The 21,838-nt window shown below is 41.3% G+C and overlaps 1 protein-coding gene across 6 annotated transcripts in view; it reads right to left on the minus strand.

Annotated features, from left to right (window-relative positions):
- The window catches only part of CEP128 (centrosomal protein 128), a 233,784-nt gene that overhangs the window by 161,590 nt on the left and 50,356 nt on the right, over positions 1-21,838 (minus strand). For all 6 annotated transcript variants that reach the window (XR_007243660.1, XM_048486527.1, XM_048486525.1 and 3 more), the window contains 3 exons: positions 20,585-20,717; positions 19,471-19,622; positions 452-802 (listed from right to left, as the gene is read on the minus strand). Coding sequence is in view for 5 of the 6 variants with exons in the window: in XM_048486527.1 (XP_048342484.1) it covers positions 452-802; positions 19,471-19,622; positions 20,585-20,717 (636 nt within the window). In the remaining variant the exon portion in view is untranslated. The remainder of the gene's footprint in view (positions 1-451; positions 803-19,470; positions 19,623-20,584; positions 20,718-21,838) is intronic.

Genomic DNA, 21,838 nt, shown 5'->3' on the forward strand with positions numbered 1-21,838 from the left:
AGAAATAAACTGGCAAACATGGACCATGCAGTCACAGTTTCCAGACAAACTTCTAAGGCAGCCCAATGTAGAGTGTATAGCCTAATGGCATCAATTACTGTGGTTGGTCAACTTTTCTCCAGGAAAGGATGAAACTGGTGAACTAGCCTCAACTGGAAAAATGAGCTCCTGGTCATCACCGCTGCTATTTCCATCCTAACTCTGTTCCAAAATGTCTGAAATTCACTGAACCTTTTGTTCAAAGCAAATCACTGACATACAAAACTCTACAGATCAGCATGTTGAAAGTCACCTCTTCTACTTTGTCCTCCTCCACAAACACTCCCACCAACAAGTTTTTTTTAAGTTGACAAGTTTTATAAAGATATAAGTTTAAGTATCTTGAAACTGAATGGAAGAAGGATCAAAATCCCTGGGAGGAAAAGGGAAGGGGAATAAAGAAATCCCATACCAGATTGTTCTTCTCCGTCAAATGGGCGTGAACCTCGGACTGTTTTTCTGTTTCCTGTTCCAGTTTTCTACATTTCAGCTTCCAATGTTTAATGGTTTCCTGCGCTTTCAGTTTGAACTCCTCCTTCTTTTTCTCACCATCTTGCCTGAGGGCTTCTGATTGTCTTAATTCAGCAAGACACCTCTCTGCTTCCTTCACAGACTCTTCCAGTTGCTGAGACAGCTCAGCAACCTGGTGCTCAGCTGCTCTGCAATCATTTTCGCAGGCCTGGTAGTTGCTCTGTATCTCCTTCAGCTGGCTCAACATCTGCTGCTGCTGGTTCTCCCTCTTTTCCAAGTCAGATGTGAGAACCTGGAAACCATCACAATGTATTAAGAGACTGTAGAAATAAACTAATACATAAACATTTAAACATGTGTAGGAACCCAAAATCTCCAAGTACTCCAAGCAATGACTTCCCAGTTGCTCACAGTTCAATCAAGATACAATTCCTTGGTCCTCTCAGAGAACAACTGATAAGAGGGCCTTGAGTGGCTACAAAAGACAAACACATCCCTTAAGTTATGTCATCAAGCTTTAGTACTAACTGCAAAAAAGGGTATCTTCATTATTCCCTACGCACAAAAGAAAAAACAGCAGATGGGATGGCTTAACCTGACATTTAACTTCTCCTTTTCTCACTGTGACATGCCGCTGAAGATGCCAGCCATAGGCATGGGCAAAATGTTATGAGCAAAAATTAATAGACCATGGCCACACAATCTGGAAAACCCACAATAGCCACTATCCTTTTCTGACTTTCTGTCAACCTCCAGGTGGGACCAGGAGATCCCCTGGAATTACAGCTTATCTCCAGACTACAGAGATCAACTCCCCTGGATAAAGTTTTGGATGATGGATTCAATGGCTCTGTAGCCCACTGAGGTCCCTGTCCCTCCTCCACCCTCAAGTTCAATCCCCAAAACTCTAGAAGTTTCCCAAACTGGATCAGGCAACCCTACCCATCATTGCCTGCCAGTGGCCAGGGCAACCTGGCAATCCTAATCACAGGGCACTACAAAGTTAATAGTATCTGCTATGTGTCAAAGAGGGATATTAAGATATACATGCAGGCCATGTAGTATCCTAGGCCTTTTGGGTCTCTCGGTAGTCAGTACTGAGAACCGAGAAATTCATGATTAGAATATTCTTTTCTTTAAAAAAAAAAATACAACTGGAAACAGCCTATGGAAGGTTGATTTGTACTGAGCACAGAAAAAAAAAGGTTTAATCCTTCCTCACACATTGTTTTCCTGATCTCAGTTCCTCTACCCCCAATTTGTCATTTGCCCCATGGCTTTGAGTTTAATGAAAAAGTATGAGAGATCCTAATTACAGATTTCATACCTATAATTTGGCCCTCGGTTCCTATAGGGAACACAGTGGAAGGCCAAGTTACTTTGGCCTCAAGAGTGTTCCTAGACACACAGTCAAGACTCCTAGGCTACGTACTGCAAGAGACAGTAGGGATGGACTAATTCTATTGAGAAATTGTGACCACCACAAATGAAAAATTCCTACACAGCTTCTCAAGAACACAATTTGAAAATGACTGCCATGCGACAAAAATCACATATTCCTGGTAAGTTATTGATCGATAACATTGGCTTCACTTATGTATTACCCTTTATCAAGCTTTTCAGGAGGTGGAAGTTAAAAAAACTCAGAATAAGTCATTGAAGATGTTCTACATAGATGAAAACAAGGCTTTTTAACAAGTTTGACATACCTCCCAGTATAAGCATGTCATGGGTGTTATCGCTCACTATAACTGAAGCCAAAATTAGACATTTTTTATCTTGGGATATTTTCTAACTTCTAGCAGCAATGCTTTGCTGCTCTGACACACTTGTCTTTTTTTTAAGGTCACCAAGTGCACTAAAATGTTTTCTTGATTCAATGTGAGTTTTAGAGTGTCCAGTTGAGTTCAATTCCAAAAAAGGATTTGTGTTAATTAAACATAGTTCGCAAGCGTTGTAGATTCAAATTCTGAGCCTATGCAATGCAAGGATACATTGGCAAAAATTATCAGAACTTATTAAAGTTAAACTTCCACAAATTTTGAGAAGTCATCTTACAACGCTTTTGCTAGATTATTTTCATTAGAACAGCTATAATTGCTTTCCATATGGTGATAACATTAAAAGATGCCAGCCCCATATAATGGCATCTTCAGCCTTTCTGGGTCATTAAAAATAATTATTTCTCTACAAACTGTATGAGGAAATATCGTGTACATATAACTGTGACTTCCATGTAGTGGTTAATGAAACAAGATTCAAGACTTAAGCAAAGTAGATAAGGTTTTGTTCAATTAATTGAAGACATCCATCTTATCATGTAGAAACCTCATACTCAATTTTACTAGAACTTAATTTTTTCCACCACCCCGCCCCCCTCCACAAAAAAACCTTTCTATTTGAGGTATTTACATTAAAACACAACAGTATGTAATTAATTCCTAGGCATCAACTCTCTGTCTGCTGAGTATCACATAAACCCTAACCTATAAGGATAACATGAAAAAACTATTTATAAATTTATATTAGCATATTTTAACTTTCTGCAAAATAAACAGATTGGTAGATGAAGGGACATAGCATACCTTGATTTTACCTGTGAACGTAGCATACTTTGATTTTAGTAAAGCTTTTGACAAGGTGCCCCATAATATTCTTGCAAGTAAGCTTGTGACATGTGGACTAGAAAATGCTACTATTAGACGGATTTGTAATTGGTTGATTGATCAAACTCAAATGGCTCATCTTCATCCTGGAGAGAAGTGACTAGTGGGTTACCACAGGGTTCTGTCCTGGGCCCAGTGCTATTCTATATTTTTATTAACAACTTGGATGATGGGATAGAGGGCATGCTAATCAAATTTGCAGATGACACTGAATTAGGAAGGGTTGCTAATACCCCAGTGGACAGAGTCAGAATTCAAAATGACCTGGACATATTAGAGAGTTGGGCCAAAACAAACAAAATGAATTTCAACAGAGATAAATGTAAGATACTACACTTAGGCAGAAAAAATGAAAAGCACAGATATAGGCTGGGTGACACCGGGATTGACAACACTACATGCAAAAGGGGTCTGGCAGTCTTAGTAGACCACAAACTGAACATGAGTCAGCAGTGCGACGCAACAGTCAAGAAAGCCAGGAGAGACTTAGGGAGCTGGATATGTTCAATTTGATGAAGAGAAGTTAAGAGATGACATGATAGATATGTTTAGATATTTGAAGGGAGCTTTCAACCTTGTTTTCTGCTGCTCCAGAGACTAGGACCAGAAGTAATGGGTTCAAGGTGAAGAAAAAGACATTCCACCTAAACATCAGGAAAACTTCCTGACAGTAAGGGCTATTCGACAGTGCGATACACTTCCTCGGAGGGTAGTGGAGTCTCCTTCTTGGGAGTTTTTTAAGCAGAGGGTGGATGGCCATCTGCCAGGGGTGCTTTGATTGTCTGTTTCTGCATGGCAGGGGGTTGGACTTGATGGCCCTTGTGGTCTCTTCCAACTCTATGATTCTATAATTCACCTCCGCTATGAATTCAAGGACAAGATATCACAGTACTGACAATACATCAAGATAATCATACTAAATAAGAAATGTGCTCATGGCACTCTCTTCTTTTTGTAAGGGGAAAAAAGAGGATGACCTACCTCTATAGCCACAAAAATCACTAGAGGTACTAGAGGTCTCAGACGAAGAACTGTGAGAATCCTAAACAAGTATTCGCCGAAGTATTCAAACATATGATACAATATGCCATTGTGCTGCCATGCCTCATACTGAGGAGTGCAAGAAGACAGAGGGGGAAGGAGGGCACTTTGAAGAAGCCTGCTCCACTTGTGAAGACAGCTGGCTCACAGCAGGCTTCTGGACTCTTTACCACCTTTGATGAACATTCTTTACTATCCTCAATGCCTTCTCGCTCACTCACCTCTCCCTGCCCCCAACACAAGCCTAGGTAGACTTGAGCATCTCACTCTCAAGTGAGCCGTTAAGTCTCATGTGAAGGAGAACGCAAAATGCTACCAGTGAGGATAGCAAAAAGGCACATCCATTTCCTGCTGTGAGAGCCAACTCTAAGTCAGACAGCAGCACTGACAGATTCTTCCTGCAGAATACTCAGCTCTCAACCTGAACAGGCTCCTACAGTGGGAAGGATGATCACCCTTAACTTCCACCTCAGTCTTCTTGATCTCTACACAGAAGGAGGCAAAGGAGGCTCCAACAGCTGCTGGCCAGAGCCAAGCAAGCAGGCTCTGCAGAGTAAAGACAAGCACTTCAAATGTCCTTTCCCTGCAAAGCCCGCAGAGCACTTAGCTGGCAAGTACTGCTAGGGACTTCAGACATCTTTTAAAGTAACGCATCTTTGCCAGGTGGCACCAGCAATGTTTTTCAATTTTTTTGAATGAACCAGCACAGCTACTGGCAATTTCTGCGACCAGGAGCATTTTGGGTCATATAACTAAAACTGCCACAGATATAGTTAGCCTAGTCGTGTTTGCTGCTAACATTGTTGTCCTTGGATTTATCTGAGTATTATTTTGAGGGCTCAGTGGTGCTCAAATTGCCTACAAATTCTAAAAGCTGGAAAAATACTGGATTCATATTTAGAATCTAAACTTCAGTTGTAAATTTTAAAATAATTTGTTTTTCTTCTCTGGGATGTTTTTTAGATTAATTCATTCAGGTTGTGTTTCTGGCGGCTCTTATCCTACAATATACAAACCACACAGCTGGAATATTCTGCAGCATTGCTGGGAATATATCTGGTGCCTGCTGTTACCCCAAAAATAATACTGTCCACTAATTACTGTTTTTTTGTATTCCAAGGCTAAAAGTTAAAAAAAAAAGTATTTTAAGGTCAAGAAAATTCATATTCCATTCCAAACCCAAAATGTTTTAAGGATGAAAAATAAAATACTGTGTGTCTAACCTATTGGTTGTTACAATTTTAAATAATGAATCTTATAAATAGAAAGACTGACAGGTTAAATCATAAGACTGCATTAAATGAAATTGGGCTCTGCTAGTCCAATTGACCATTGGCCAATTTGTCAAAATAACCTTAGTCTCACATAACAAGAATGCCCAGAAAGCTATTGCAGTTTTTTTAAAAAAGTCTATTCCATGAACAGAAATGTAAATATTTCTTTTCATGTTATATCTTAGTTTGTCAAACAGTTTAAAGCATCGGAAACACATTTAAAACATTAGAAAGAAGCTGAACAAGATGTTAAATCAACTTTTCTGTTTATAGCAGAATTTGCTAATACTTTGTTATTTAATGCATACTATGAACAATCACTGATCAAGTATTAGTAATGGTTTGGGTCCAATAGAACTCTCACAATTGTAATTAGATTTCTCAATAGCAAAGCTCCTTGTATTGTGTATGTTTTTAAAAGATGCTGAAACTTTTATATCTTCTTTTAGTTTAATCAGTGTTAAAGGTATTGTGTGCGTATTGTATGTATTTATGGGTATTAAAAAGTAAAACAGACATAATGATTTTACTAGTATTATTGTTGTGCCATACCCGATATCCCCTTAATGTGTGTGAGGGGGTTTGTATGTGTCAGCAAAGTCGAAAGCAAAGAAGCTAGACCCTGTCAAGAAACTAAACTCCTAGCAGAGTCACTCCAGGCAGAACGATCACAGCTCAGACACTAAACCAAGATGCATTCCCCCCCTTCAGGAATCAATAGCCACATCTGGAGAAGAGAACAGACAATTCCAATGGTGATGGGGGCAGGAATCTTGAAGGATAACTACTGGGCCACAGCAAGAGTGGAAGGTGACACTGGCAGAGGATCTTCCACAGACAACAGCAGAATTTCACAGATACCATGGACTACCAGAAAGACAAACAAGTGGGCTCTATTGCAAAACAAGTTGAACTGTCCCTAGAAGCCAAAGTGACCAAACTGAGGCTATCACACTGTGGTCACATTGTGAGAAGACAGTCACTAGAAAAGACAATAAAGCTAGGAAAAGTTGAAGGCAGCAGGAAAAGAGGAAGACCCAACATGAGATAGATTGACTCAATAAAGGAAGCTATGACCCTCAGTTTGCAAAACATGAGAAAGGTTGTTAACAATAGGGCATTCTGGAAATTATTCATTCATAGGGTCACCATAAGTCGAAATCAACTGGACAGCACTTAATACAAGCCTGAACCTAATACAATGAACCCAGGATCATTGTCAAGGTGTATTTTCCACTAGTAGATTAATTATCAGGTATTCGGAAGCTGTTTAAAAACTCATGACTCCTTAAGTGCAAACCACCAGCTTGATTATCCACACAGAGGCTATCTAGAATACATAAGTAATTCAACTGTCTTAGATCATTTTCAATGTGCTTTCAGGCCTGGTTTTGACAGGGAGACGGCATTGTTGCTGTGGGAGATCACATCAGCTAAATTTGTAGATGGAAAAAGAAACATGCTTGTTGATTTTAGCTAATCTTGCTGTGGCCTTGCTGTGGATCACTTTATTTTGATGAAATGCATTAATCGGCATTAGGTTTCAATCTTTTTGTCTGTCTGAAGCCAGATAGTAATTGTATTGTCGAAGGCTTTCACGGCCGGAATCACTTGGGTGCTGTGTGGTTTCCGGGCTGTATGGCCGTGTTCTAGCACGTGTTCTAGAATGCTGCTAGAACACGGCCATACAGCCCGGAAACCACACAGCACCCAGATAGTAATTGTTGGCGTCCTTGAATCAATAGTATGGAATGTTTCCTGAGTATCAGCCTTTCTGTCAAATGTTGATTTCTGCATTAGTTCTTTGAGATTGTCCAGGGTTAGAAGAACGGCAGACATCAGTTTAAAACACCAAACACTGACTCGCATCAGATCAGGGGAAGGCAGGCCATATATTTCTGGAAGCTACTTAATGGATGATTATGCACAGGACACTTACCTCAGGACTGTTCTCTGTGCATTGGGCTTACAGTGGGCTCTCGTTGCATTTTTCTGTTTACACATGAGGAGGTAGCCCACAGCCTGCATCACAGTTTGTCTGTTGGCCTTTCCTTCTACTGGTTCTCTTAACTCAACCCATTAACAGTCTTAAAGGCACAAAGCTAATCACACTGGAAAGTCCTAATAGTAGAGCTAACATTCTTTTCCCCTCCCTTCCCCTCCCCCTAACAGGTTTGCTTCAAAATAAAAGCTTGTCCGCTTCCACATGGAGTTGGATTTTGCCCTCCTCGTTTTATTAATACAGTTTGCAGAAGCCCTGATGGGGAGGGGGAGGTGCTCCGGCTGGCGTGCCTTTTCCACGGGTGTCTTTGCCATTCTGGAGTGTGCTGCTTATTCTGCTGGGGAGAAAGAAGTCAACTTGCCCCAATCTGGCTGACAGCTGGTGCCGCAGAGTAGAGAGGGCTGCCATGGAGCACGGGGTCCCAGCATCCCATGTGCTGGCAACTGCAGCCCAGGTTCCCGAGCTGAGGACCTTGCCCTGCTGCAGGAGGGGAGAGGAGGGGAAAGAAGGGAGGGAAGCAGCTACCAGCGAGAGTAGGTGTGTGCCTCTGATGGAGCATGGGTGGGGGGAAGTGTCCACTGGATGCCAATTCTCTTTTATTATAATATCAATACATCGATAGGAGCATCGATACACAGCAGACAGCTGGTCCGAAATCAGCCAATTCTTTTTCCAAGAGCCTTGGGAACTACTAGTCACAAAATGGCAGTTTGTATTAGGAGTTTGTAAGCTGCTTTGAGACTCCTTATGGCTGAGAAAAGCAGGATATAAATCCAAACTCTTCATTACATTGAGACATGGTGCTCCATCTCCTATCAGTTTCTTCAGACAGATATTTTGTTAGGGACATGTCCAGAATCTTAGAACACAATGATCTATGAATGAGTTTGAATTCAACATGACTGGCTAGTAGCATTTTCTATGCCAGAAGTATAAAATCAGTGATAATTTGATGAAGATTTCAAGTGATCGGACAGATAGTTGACTATCCATTCATTGTGAAGTTGGCTGATAACACCAAAATATCATGTATGTCAACTGTCTACAATAAAGATTGATTGATTGATTGATTGATTGATTGATTGATTGATTGATTGATTTACCGCCTCACCCCCCAAAGGGCTCGAGGCGGCTCACAATACAACTGTTTCCAATAACAGTACAACTGTTTCCAATTTAATTCTTTAAGATAGTCAGCATTACATACCAGTGCTGAGACAGGACTAGGCTTTGAGGTCAATGTTCAACTCACATAAATGTGCTTAAGGTAACTGATGCAAACTGTACTTTACAGAAACTTAAAATCCCCTTATATTGTAGTTTCTGTGTTCCAACAGTAAAATGTAATGCTACAAAAACATTAAAATAATCCAGCTTCCACAAGAAAGAATGAAGCTGCTTGAGAAAGAATTCACTGGCTTCAGATTTCCTCCATCTTCTGCAGCACATAAAAGAAAGAGTCTGTTTGGAAACATGCATTCCAAAATCAACAAATGTGCTGCCCTGTGAAAGAATAGGTGTTGAAGGTATTTAAATTGTTTCTGTTTAACAATAAGTGTGCACAAGAGACCATTTCTAAAACCGACATGTAACACTTTGCTTTCCATCTCCAGGATTAGGTACTGTTGTAGTTTGAATGAAACAAGGACATTTATGTTTTGAAAGTATAACCAACACCACAATATTCTATTGTAACTATCGCTATGCATTACTAAATTGAATCCTATACAATAAGAACAGAACATTTACAGAATAAATCTTTCTCTTTTTCTTCTGCATCCTGACAGCCTCTCCTGGATAGGGAAACCCTGCAGAAACCGTGTGGGATATGGTACAAGGAAGCTGCAGTAGGAACATGGAGACTGTACTGTAAACATTTGCAAGCCCGGGGAATAGAGGGGAGCAACCAACCAGTTAACTTACCTCCCCCCCTCCCCCCCCACCCGCACAGCAAGAAACAGAACAGGATCGCAGCTGAGGTCATGGCCTCTGTGTCAGCATCCACCATATCAGGGAGCACCAAGTTGCTGCTTTCCAAGTATGAAACCCTCTGCAAAAAAAAAGACTTAAATCTTTTAGTCTTTCGAAAAATCATTAATGCATTGAGGCAAGTGATCTCACAAGAACATTTGGTAACTTTACAGGTGTGAAGTTGGAGACTCTCAGACCAAAGGCTGCGCATTAGTAAATTTTTCTCCCCAGAGCATTCAGTTTTCCCCCTTCTTTGTTGTTTGGAGCAGCCTTTATATCCTTTATATCTTGAAGACAGTACTTCTATTACAACTAAATTGGCAATAGGATGATGAAAGAGAAATTCAGAAGCTTGTTCCTTGATTTTATAGAGGTTCTCGATCCTCTTGATGGTGGTCTGGCTAGAGATGGCCTTTCCCACACGTTGTCAGTAACATATCTGATCCCGTAACCAAAGGCAAAGCCATGGGGTCTGTATCTGGACCATACAAAGCATCCATAATAGGGCTGGGCTGGTCATAAAGCACACCCGAGACCTTACCATATGGAGAAACTGTTCTGAATAAAATTTCCAATCCTCATTGGGGAAATGGGCAAGAGAGGTAGTTTAGACTGAAAAAGACTGAGTGACCCATCCTGCAAACTTCCATGGCAGAATGGGGGTTCAAATTCATGCCTCCAAAGATGCTAGACCAGTGATTCTCAAAGTGGGCGCCACCGCCCCCTGGTGGGTCCTGCAGCAATCCAGGGGGGCGGTGATGGCCACAGGTAGAAACATTAATACATATATCTTTCTGTTTAATTGCTATCAAAATTTAAAAAAATTAATTTCCAGGGGGCGCTAAGTAATATTTTTCTGGAAAGGGGGCGGTAGGCCAAATAAGTTTGGGAACCACTGTGCTAGACAGACACTCAAATCCAATCCAATCCAGTCAAAGACCTTTAATGGCATTTTACAAATAATATAAGGAGAATATAAAAATCCATGTGTAGATTAAAATATTATTTACAACAAGGAGGCAGATTATGTCTTTGGCTTGATGGATGAATAGGTATAGTGGGATCTGTCAGTCATTATGGTAGATTGCCAGACACTCTAACCACTGCACCACGATGTAAATCAGGCAAAATTACACAGATAACCACTTTGCAGTCATGCACAGTCATGCAATCTGTCATGCAATTACCACCTCCATTCAATTTGAAACTGATACTTTATCCTACTTTTAAAACTTTTCACATTATGTAAAAATTCAACTATGAGCTTATTTTCAGTTCAGCTGACTCTGATAAGATGGGAGGAAAAAAACAAATTAAATCAGCAACAGTCATTGATGAGGGGATACTTGGAATTCTTATGAATACAAATAACCTATGAAGGTTAATGAGGTTCAACAGGAGTTAAAAAGAACAGAATGGATGTACTTTGTATGTACAGTACATCTTCCAATTTCAGGTTTATGTAACTTTGGAAAGGTACATTAGAGCAAGCTAAATTAGCTTTTTTATTGTCAACTGTAAAATATCAGTTTCCCCACCCCCCATCAAGAGTCCTTAGGATAGTTCAAAAAAAGTTAATGCATTAGGTGAGACAAAGTTGGTTATGTCCTCAAAAGTATCAATGTTTGGTTTTGTAAGAAAGGAAAAGGCAGATAAATAGTGTGAGTAGACATGAGAAGATCTGGGTCCAAAAATCCACACAGTCATGGGTGACCTTGGACATGTCATTCTGCCAGCCCATCCTCCATCACAGAGCTGCTGCGAGGATGAAGCATAAGGTGAGTAAAGTATGGACACCACTGTGTTCCTCAGAGAAAAGAGAGGGATAAAATGTAATAAATAAACAAGCTGAGGGGGACCCAAGAATGATGTCAGCTAGCAGCGTATATTTTCAGAAGCCTAGCAATGGTTGGAAACTAGCTGGCTGGCAAGGCAGAGTGGGGCACCTGAGCCCCCAAAAGCTATGGTGGCTGGGGGCAGGGGCTTGGCCTCAGGGTAATACTGGATAGCTGAATGTTCTGGATAATCAATTGTCAGATAATAAAACTTTTGCCATAGTAGTGACTGGCAAGTCAATGTTTCAGATTTCCAAATCCCTTCCTAAAGAGGAAAGCTTTCATAATGTGTTGGTGTTGGAAGACAGAATGATGATAAAGATCCTACAAGAGGGAATTCCAGAGTCTGGGAACCACTGCTGAAAAGATCCATTCCTGTATTTTACGGTGTATTTATTGTAATAAAGTCATCTGTCCTGAATTTACTGCCTATCTCCAATGGGTGCATCCAAACTTTAGTATCATGAGAGAGAGAGAAAAACGTTCTCTGTCCATTTTCTTCACTCCACGCATAATTTTACACACCTCTATCAAGTCACCTTTCAGATGTCTTTTTGCTAAACTGGAAGGGTCCACACTCTTTATCCTTTCTTCAAGGTGCTTCAATCATTTAATCAATGCGGCTCTGTACTTTTCCCCTCTGTACTTTTTCCAGCTCTGCAATATCTGTTCAATGTTCTGGTTACCATATTTTTAAAAAAATATATATGTTGCAGAGCTTCAAATCTAAATGTAACAAGAATATTGGGAAATTCAAATATACTGTTATTTCTAATGGAAAAGATATTAAACATAGGAAGCCTGAATTAAAGAAATATTGGTCTCCGTGTTTTAAAGTAATATTCTTGCTCCTCTCCTGTTCAATCTTTATTTAAACGACCTTGCTCCTCATTTATCTCAGACTGAAAGTCACGCACCCATTTTGGGACAAAGACCCACATGTGCACTTCTCTATGCAGACGACACTGTGTTACTGTCTCGGTCCAAGGTGGGCCTGCAAAGACTACTTCAAGCCTTTGCGACGTACTGCACAAACAGTGCCCTGTCGATTAATTATAACAAATCCAAAGTGCTGATCTTTTCGAATTCAAAAAAACTCAGCACGTGGAAAATAAACGGTACATTGATTGAACAGGTCCATTCATACAGATATTTAGGAATCACCTTCCATCATTCCTTAACCTGGACCTCTCATATCCACCAGACTCTCAATACAAGTAAAATCAAAGTGTTGGCAATATCCAGATTTTTTCACACCAGAGGCGGTCAATTTTTTCCTGCCGCAATGGAAGTTTTTCAGTTAAAACTACTGCCACAATTACTTTACGGAGCTCCAATCTGGGGAGCAAAACCCGCTGAGAAATTAGAGAGTGTTCAATCTTTGTTTCTTCGTCGTTTATTGGGTCTTCCAAACTCAGTCACGTATCAAGTTCTTTGTTTAGAAACCGGAGCCAAGACAATTTTTTCCCGGGTTTGGCTCTCTTTGTTTAAATACTGGCTTCGCCTTCATTATAGAGCCCGCCCGGGCAGTCTCACATATTTTCTGTTAAGCGACCACTTCCACTCCACCTGGCACACCAAAATTATCAAGCAAATAAACAACATAGGTGTATCTTTTGACCAACTCCTACTGATGGCCGAAAGACAGGCTTTCGGAGTTTTGAAACAACGTACTCTTGACATTGAAGGGCAGCTTCTCACAGCTGGAGCCTGCAGAACTTGTTCTCCCACATTTTATGGCATTTCACCACCATTGCCGGGTTTTATGGCTAAATATATGAGTAATTTAATCAATCCACATCTCCGCAGATATTTTATGCTTGCTCGGCTAAATGTGTTACCGACTGCCCAAACAAGAGGCAGATATCATGGCATCCCACAGGAGAACAGGACTTGTTCCTGTGCAGCGGGCCTACCCGAAACAACTGAACACGTGCTCCTTCATTGCAAAGATTTGGCAGTCTATCGGTTGCTTTTTCTCGAGGCCATCTTGAAGAAATTTTCAGTGAGATCAGACAAGGAAATAGTTTCATACCTGCTTAGTGACCATCATCCCCACACTACTGAATCAGTTGCCAGGTTTTTAACAAAGGCACTTGGATCAAGAGTGAAACCTTTGTGTAAATTTTAGTCAATTGGTTTTAACATAATCTGTATTTTACCACTCTTTATATGCCATTAAAGGTTTTGTATTTGTATTTGTTGTTGTTTTAAAGTAATTTCAAATACTTATCTATTTTTATCCTGTTGATTATACAAGACAAAACATTGAGACAGAGTTGAAAGTAGGAACTGACGATGCTCAGCCTGAGATAGTTTATCACTACCCATTTAGCAGCTGGCTGCCCTCCCCCAAGTACTTTATAGAACTATCACTTTCGCACTTATTTAGTCTATTTCTATGCCACGTCTTCAGAGTGCTGTTCCAGACAGCTTACAATTAAACAACATACAATATAAAAACAAGCAATTAAAGACAAACCATTGGACATATACAGCATAAGAGCCATCCATCATTAAGAAGCAGACCATTTAAAAAGCTGATAAAATAAAAATCCTAATCCTGGGTAAAAATATGTGTTTTGTTCTGATACCTAAAAAGAAAGTAAAGCAGGCACCAGGTGGGCCCCAAGGGAATTCAAGAAGACAGGTGCCATCACAGAAAATGCCCTGCCTCTAGCTGCCACCCAACTCATCTATGAAAACAGGGATACAAAGAGAAGGGCTTATCTTACCTGGTGAACCAGATTTGTTTAAAACCAAAATGGTTGGTGAGGCTAAAAACTATCCCTTAGAGAGAGAGAGAGAGAGAGAGTGTGTGTGTTTTACTACACTGTGTTATGTTCTAACAATAAAACACAATACATAAAAATATCAATAGAAAATATACATTCATATCTGAGAACACATACAATACCACAATATCATAAAATATATTACAAACAACCACATAGCCTCAATTTTAATAATCAAATTCACAATATTTCCGGATGTAACAGATAAAAGACCTAAAAAATCCAGATGCGTTTTGATCCAATTGGATCTTCTTCAGAGGTCATTAAAACAGCACACGCATACACAGAACTATTCACAATCCATACAGTCTTATTGACAGTCCAGTATGTTTTGAATACCGTATATACTCGTGTATAAGTCGACCTGCATATAAGTCGAGGTACCTAATTTTACCACAAAAAACTGGGAAAATTTATTGACTCGCGTATAAGTCGAGGGTGGGAAATGCAGCAGCTACTGATACATTTCAAAAATAAAAAAGAGATACCAATAAAATTACATTAATTGAGGCATCAGTAGGTTAAATGTTTTGGAATATTTATTTCAAAGAAAAACAGTAAACTAGCTCTATAAGTGGAAAAGAGGGTCAACAAGAACAATATGGTATCAACAATCACTTTAAAAGTGCAAAAACCTGAGCTTTTTTGTAAAGAAGGGTATTAAACAATGGATCTTACAATAAAAACTGGAATGAACATGCCTGTTCACTGTGACTCAAAACTACCCTGCTTTTTAAAAGAATAGTTCATTATTTTTAGTATACATATTTTTAAAATTGCACATGGCAGGTGTCATTTTAGAAGGGACATTCGCACAACCTGTCAGGGGAGGAATGTTTATGTTAGCAGTACCAACATTTCAGAGTATCTTTAGGAGACCCTCCTGATGATACCACCTAGGTTTGGTGAAGTTTGGTTCAGGGGGTCCAAACTTATGGACCCTCAAAAGGGTAGCCCCATCTACTATTCGCTTCCATTGGAAACAATGGGGGATGGGAGCACACACTTTGGGGATCCATAACTTTGGATCCCCTGAACCAAACATCACCAAACCTGGATGGTATCAGCAAGAGATTATCCTGATGATACCACCAAGGTTTAGTGAAGTTTGGTTCAAGGAGTCCAAAGTTATGGACCCTCAAAATGTAGCCCCTTTTACTATTAGCTCCCATTGGAAACAATGGGGGATGGGGGCACCCCCTTTGAGGGTCCATAACTTTGAACCCCCTAACCTTGGCTGGTATCATTAGGAGTGTCACCTGATGACATCCTGAAATTTTGGGGCCGCTAGCCTAAAAACTGCGCCCACTGGCGGCCGACAAAGTAAAAACCACAAAATATTTTTTAAAATACAGCTGACTCGTGTGTAAGTCGAGGGGGTTTTTTTCTGCACAAAAATGTGCTGAAAAATCGACTTATACACAAGTATATACGGTAAATCAAACAAACATTAAATGGTGTTCCCACAGGTATCTATGATACATATTGTGAATCTTACAGGTTTCAATCTACAGGCACTAGGGAGACAAAATAGCAAATGGTGTACCCAAAGATATCTATGGTTTATATTATGAATCCTCCAGGTTTCTATTCACCAGGTAACTTTGTTCACAGAACACCACTTGGCAGACCTGTCCTCGACTGTCCTGAAATCAGCTAGGTTTGTTCAAGAATATGTAAGAGAGGCAGCTAAAGGAACATCTCTCACACACATTTCAGAAGGTAAGTCCAATTCCTTCCATTACCGTCATCACGCACCTTTGCTCTTCCGAAACTAGCTTGATTAGGCAGAAAACACACTCACTACCCACACACAGATTTTCAACTGACAATGGTATTACACAGACCATCTGAGTGATTACTGTATTAGTCCTGCAGTTTTTGACTTCACGGCATTTGCAGCTTAATGTTGCTTCAAAAAGGAAATTATCCATTCCTTTTTGCCTCCTGCCGCCGCTACTGCCTCCCTTGGAGGGTAGCAGCAGGAAGCAAAATGTGTATTAAAAGATTCATGCCAGTGACACAGACCTCTAAACCTGTGGATTTAAAAACATACAGAAAGCAGAACATCTCTCAGCCATCTTCTATCAGTTTTTTAAAAATGAAAGAGAACCGTTATATTACTGCAAAGTGTCCAGCAACTAAGTAGCATCTAGACAGTGATCTGCCACAAAAAAATAAGCTCTTAAAACACAACACTGCATATATTATTTCCTTTGCCATTCTTGCTATATTCAGAGGCAACAGAAGTAAAATAAACAAAATGTAATCAGTCATTTGAATGCTTCAGCAGGTAATCTGTCTTGTGCATTGTTCATTCTTGAAATGTTTAGGAAGCATATTAATTTTTCATCATATTCAGTTTTATTCCTTTAATGAGAAGTAAAAAAAGCTATGAATGTTGACTGTCACTAAAAAGCAAATTAAAGCTTTTTCAAACTATTTTGACAAGCAATGAGCATTTTGTACCCCAGAAAGATTCTGGGTTATGCTACTACATACATGTCCTTATTGGAATTAGAGTCAACAGCCTCATTGCTAAGTTGTGACAAATTCTGAACACCCTTTTGAGCCAGTCGGCAGACCTCAATATAAATCTAAACACGTAATTATAAAGCAAATTAAACATGAACTCTAGATGCACTATTATGCCAAATTAAACAGCACTTATTTTAATGATGGTCCATTTATACTATCTAAATTTGAGTCACTGAAATCCTGAGCTTCAAAGAACAACAGCTGCATTCAAATAATATTTTTTTAAATCACATAAAAAAAAATCCTTAACCAAGTTTATTCAAGGTTCATGCTTCAGCAATCCTGGCTCCATGTCAGCTTTGGTCAGCCTGCCAGTTCCTTTAGTCAGTGACTTCACTATGGCAAGTTCATTTGGTAACAACTTGCTCAATGGCTTCCTCTAACGTTGTTCACACCCCTTTGAATGGTCGTCCTGAGAGGCCAAGGAAGGCCTCATTCTCCTTAGCCCTAGTTTTATTCTGATGTTGTCCTTTGATAATATTTGCAGTTAGTCAGTTCTGTCTTTTATTTCTTCTTTGGGGTAGATTTTTAAAAATGGAATTATTTGCCGTGCAAATCTGGTTTTAAGCATTTAAGCCAACAGAAGCTCATGTCAAGTGAATAAACCCTACTAAGTTCATAATTTTTATACATTGCATGAAAACCAAAATGAATCCAAAGGATTCACCTTGATTACTATGCATATTTCTGACCTCTCGTACAAAATAAGGTAACAGAATTGATAAAGAGCAACAACAATATCAATTTAATATAAAACTGCAAAAGGGGGGGACGACTTACAGTGATGTCAGATCTCCCCTAGTGGCATTTTTTTCTTCCCCAGTTTGCAACTTTGTTGAATGTAAGCTTAACAGTAGTGTACCCATAGGAAATGGCGCCTGGGGCAAGTACTGAAATTGTGTCCCCCCCAAAAAAAATTATGCCCCCAGGGAGGGGCAAAGGGTGCCCTCAACCAGGTGCTCGGGAGCAGCAGCAGCAGCAGGCCATTGCTTTCACATCCTGCATGTGAGCTCCCAAAGGCACCTGGTGGGTCACTGCAAGTAGCAGAGTGCTGGACTAGTTGGACTCTGTTTTGATCCAGCAGGCTCTTTCTTATGTTCTCATCTACCTCTCTAAACTGCATTGCGTCCCTCCCTGCTGCCACGCATAGTTACACCGGCTTCGGCAATGAGAGCAGGCTTTGAAGCAGAGCATCCTGCTGCTGGCCAGAGTGCACCCGGTACTCAAGTTGTGTCCCACCTCTGCTGAGGGTCAGGCACTGCCTCCTTCACTCCTTTCCTGCCTTCCTGCCACATGCTGTTTTCCTTGGCTGCTGGGGCTGCTCTTCAAGAGTGAGATGGGGTGCCCACAGCAGCTGTGGCAGAAAGAGGACACCAGACCCAAGGCAGCCCGCATTTTCCTCCTGCTTTTTCCCGCCTTCTCTCTCCAGCCAGCCCTGCCCTCTCAGTGAGCAACGGTGAATTCTGGCTGAGTCTGGACTGCAGCAGTGGCGTAGTGGTTAACAGCAGGTATACTCTAATCTGGAGGGATCAGGTTTGATTCCCCGCTCTGCTGCCTGAGCTGTGGAGGCTTATCTGGGGAATTCAGATTAGCCTGTACACTCCAACACATGCCAGCTGGGTGACCTTGGGCTAGACACAGTTCTCTGGAGCTCTCTCAGCCCCACCTATCTTACAGGGTGTTTGTTGTGAGGGGGGTGGGGAGAGGACATTGTAAGCCCCTTTGAGTCTCGTTCAGGAGAGAAAGGGGGGATATAAATTCTTCTTCTTCCAGTCTGAGCAGGAGAGCATCTTGCTGCCACTGCTGCCCAGGCCCTGCTTGCTCCTGAGGGTGGGGAGACCAGCCAAATCCTGGCCAGGGCTGGGCTGGGCTGCTGGGCCAAGCGGGAGGGCACCTTGCTGCCGCCACTGCCCCATCAGGCCATGCTTGCTTCTGAAGGGTAGGATGGGGGACTAGCCCAATGTGCTCCCACGTGACACTTCAAAGTGGCACTTGGGGCATCTGCCCTCCCTGTTCCCCCTCCCTAAATACACCACTGAAGTTTAATGCCAAAGAAAAAATATATAATTTAATTCTGATTCAGTTCAGCCAATATATGGATGTTTGGGGCAGAGCACACCCAAATTGTTTCAGCAACGGCATACCTAAATACAATTTAGCATTAACTATTCTGCAAAACTTACACTACTGTGGAATGATGTCTAGATCATAACTGAAGGAATGATGTCCACAGTATCATGCATCTGCCTACAGCCACTCATGAGCTAAATCAGCTGGCTACTAATTTTCCACACAGAATCATGTTATTTGGCATTATACAGGAAAGGAATCACCAGTTGGACCACAGAGCTGGAAATTACAGTATAAGTTGTTTGGCCTTGTCGAATTGATGTATCTTAACTTCAGTTTTCTCAACAAACAGATGTGCCAGAGGAAACAGTAAGAGAGGATGTGACAAACCGAAATGTTAGCAAAATGAACATTCCCTGGCCTAGTTCACCAGCAGCAAGTTAAAAGATAGACTCTTGTCTAGGCTGTCCCACTTCAGATCATAGGTGGGAGATGAAAGATTGAACACTCATCAATATAATTTTTAAAATTTTCTGCACACTGGAAACCAGAAGACCAGGAGGAGGATTCTGGCCTAGCATTCTCCCTGTTACACTGGCATTCTAGGTGGAAGAATCTCTGTTCCCCCTCAGGGGAGTATTCTATCATGCATGTCCTCAGCAACGTCGTGAAGTGGTCCACTCTTAACATCTTATCCACTGACTGTGACAAGTAAGCCTTTATGAAGCAAGCTCACTCAAATATAATGTCGTAATGTTAAAGCGTTACCTCTATTTTCAATCCAAGCTGTGCCTTCTCTTTGTCCTTGCGCTCAATGCATCGCTTTAACTCCTCTATCTCTGACATGACAGCACTATGACTGAGCTTTGCTCTCAGTTCCCAGATCTGTTTCTCCAGATCTTCTTTATTCTGATCAGCGACTGAAACACAGAAGACAAAATGTGGAATCAGAAACAACGTACCAACTTGAAAAACAGAAACAAAAGGTGTGTTACACAATCTGTTCTGCACTTTGGAATGCTGAAGTGTTGATGAATTTGAGGACTATCAAGAAACAAGACTTTTTACTGGTTTGGGGCAGCAAAGATGAATTATTTTTGGTAAATTCATATCAGGGGGAAGAAGGGAATGAATTGGACTCTCCACTGCTCAATCCACGAACCAGCTCTGGAGAGTGCAGGGCAGAGACTAAAGGGACTGAAAAAATAATGGCAAAAGGAAGCAGCTACAGTGGGCCAGCAACCCGACAACTAGGACAGAGTGGTAGAAGGGAGAGCAAATAACACTGCTCTGTATTGTATGAGAGGTTGCATGTGGTAAATGGGCCAATAAAATGAACAGGTATAGTCTATCAGGTGTAGTCTACCAGGAAAGGGTAGGATATAAATCTAATAAAAAGAAAAGCACTAATCAGGGCCAGTCCCGCTTAGATTCCAAGATCTGGTGAGACTGGACATGTCTGGACCATGCATGGCACATACACACCCATCAAGCAATAGTCACAGCAACTGCTGTGGAGAGAGTCAGCACAAACTCTGATCCCTGATCCCCCCGATGAAGCTTGTTCAGTGAAATGCATAGGGGCATCTGGCATCTTTTTTGGTTTGAAGTATCATTATTATCCATGAATTAAGCTGACGCAATTTTGAAATCTGATACATTGGTCAACCATTTTCTCTGCCTTTCCATTCCAAGCACAGAGATTTGCCCATGATCCGTTACGCAGAAGCGGGGAGAGGTCCTATAACAGGGGTGGCCAACCTATGGCACTCCAGATGTTCATGGACTACAATTCCCATCAGCCCCTGCCAGCAGGGCCAATTGGTTGGCCATCCCTTTCCTATAACAATAGGTGGCAAGTAGAGACTGGGGAGAGTCCTACCTCTGTGCTTCCTCCTGCCATCCTCCTGCTCATCAGAGCGCCTCTGGTGATGAAAGGCGACCTGAGAGATTTGGTGCTGCAAACTCTGACGCTCTTCTTCTGCTCTAAGGAGTTGGGAACGGAGATCCTCAATCTAGCATACACACAGACACACACACACGGACAAATGCCAGCTTTTTAAACCAAGGAGAAAATGATTTCAAAAGCGTGGAGGTATCTTCAGTTAAATTACCAATTCTCTGAAAGATCCAAAGCAAAAACAAAACATGACCAAAAAGAGAAAAAGAACATGAAGTGATTTATGCAATCGTATGCTTTTGTTGTTGCTGTGCAACTGGATCCTTCGCACACTGAATGATGTTTTTGGGTTGTTGCCTGTGCGCAGGGCCAAATTAATTCATCTCCTACAGTTTATGTGATATAAATACTACTATAACAGGTGCTGTTTGCAGGTACCAGTGTCCCCCCAAGAAGCAATCAACAGCTGGACAGCAGATTTTGATCAGGAAAACTGCAAAGAGGAAAGAGATTAACCCTCCAACCCCAATACAACTTGACAGTTCCCACTAACATCATCAATTAAAAACAAAAGCCCATCAGGAGCTCCCCATTGCAATCCTGCAGAGTTACTCCAGTCTACCATCACTGGCAAACGTTCAACCACCAGCGCGCAGAAGACACAACATGGTTTTTCCTGTAGTGTCTCTCCATTCCTACAACTCCTTCAGATCCCTAGGGCCTGGGCCTGAAGCTGCAGGATCCATGCAGCAAAAGAGCCTCATGGGTTAGTAGCCTGAGATGAGGGAGTGAAATTGACCATATGGATCCTGCAATCCTTGGGGTCAGAAAGAGCTGCAGAAACAGAGGAGGAGGCAGAAATTCTCTGCACGGACTGGTAGGTTATACATCATTGATTTCAGTGAACTTAGACCAGAGAAACTCTGCAAAGGATGCATTGCAGATGGCATGACATGGTGAACAGTATCATCTACTTGGAAAGAAATTTAAAAAGGAGGGCAATCCACCATTCACTGTCTTCTCAACTCACTCAAGGCCCCACCTTTTGTTTTCAAGAAAGCCAAGAACATTAGGGAATTGAGGGCTGAGCTGCCTGCTCTCAACTCTGAATCACTCGTTGGCCTCCACCAATTGGACCGGTTTACACATGCAAGGGAATGAGGTGGTTGGACACGGCACAACAAGAGCTTCTACCACCTCTCTTTGCTTACCATGCCAGTTTTCTATTTACAGGGA

Source organism: Sphaerodactylus townsendi, linkage group LG02, assembly GCF_021028975.2.
Source record: "Sphaerodactylus townsendi isolate TG3544 linkage group LG02, MPM_Stown_v2.3, whole genome shotgun sequence".
NCBI classification, from domain to species: domain Eukaryota; kingdom Metazoa; phylum Chordata; class Lepidosauria; order Squamata; family Sphaerodactylidae; genus Sphaerodactylus; species Sphaerodactylus townsendi.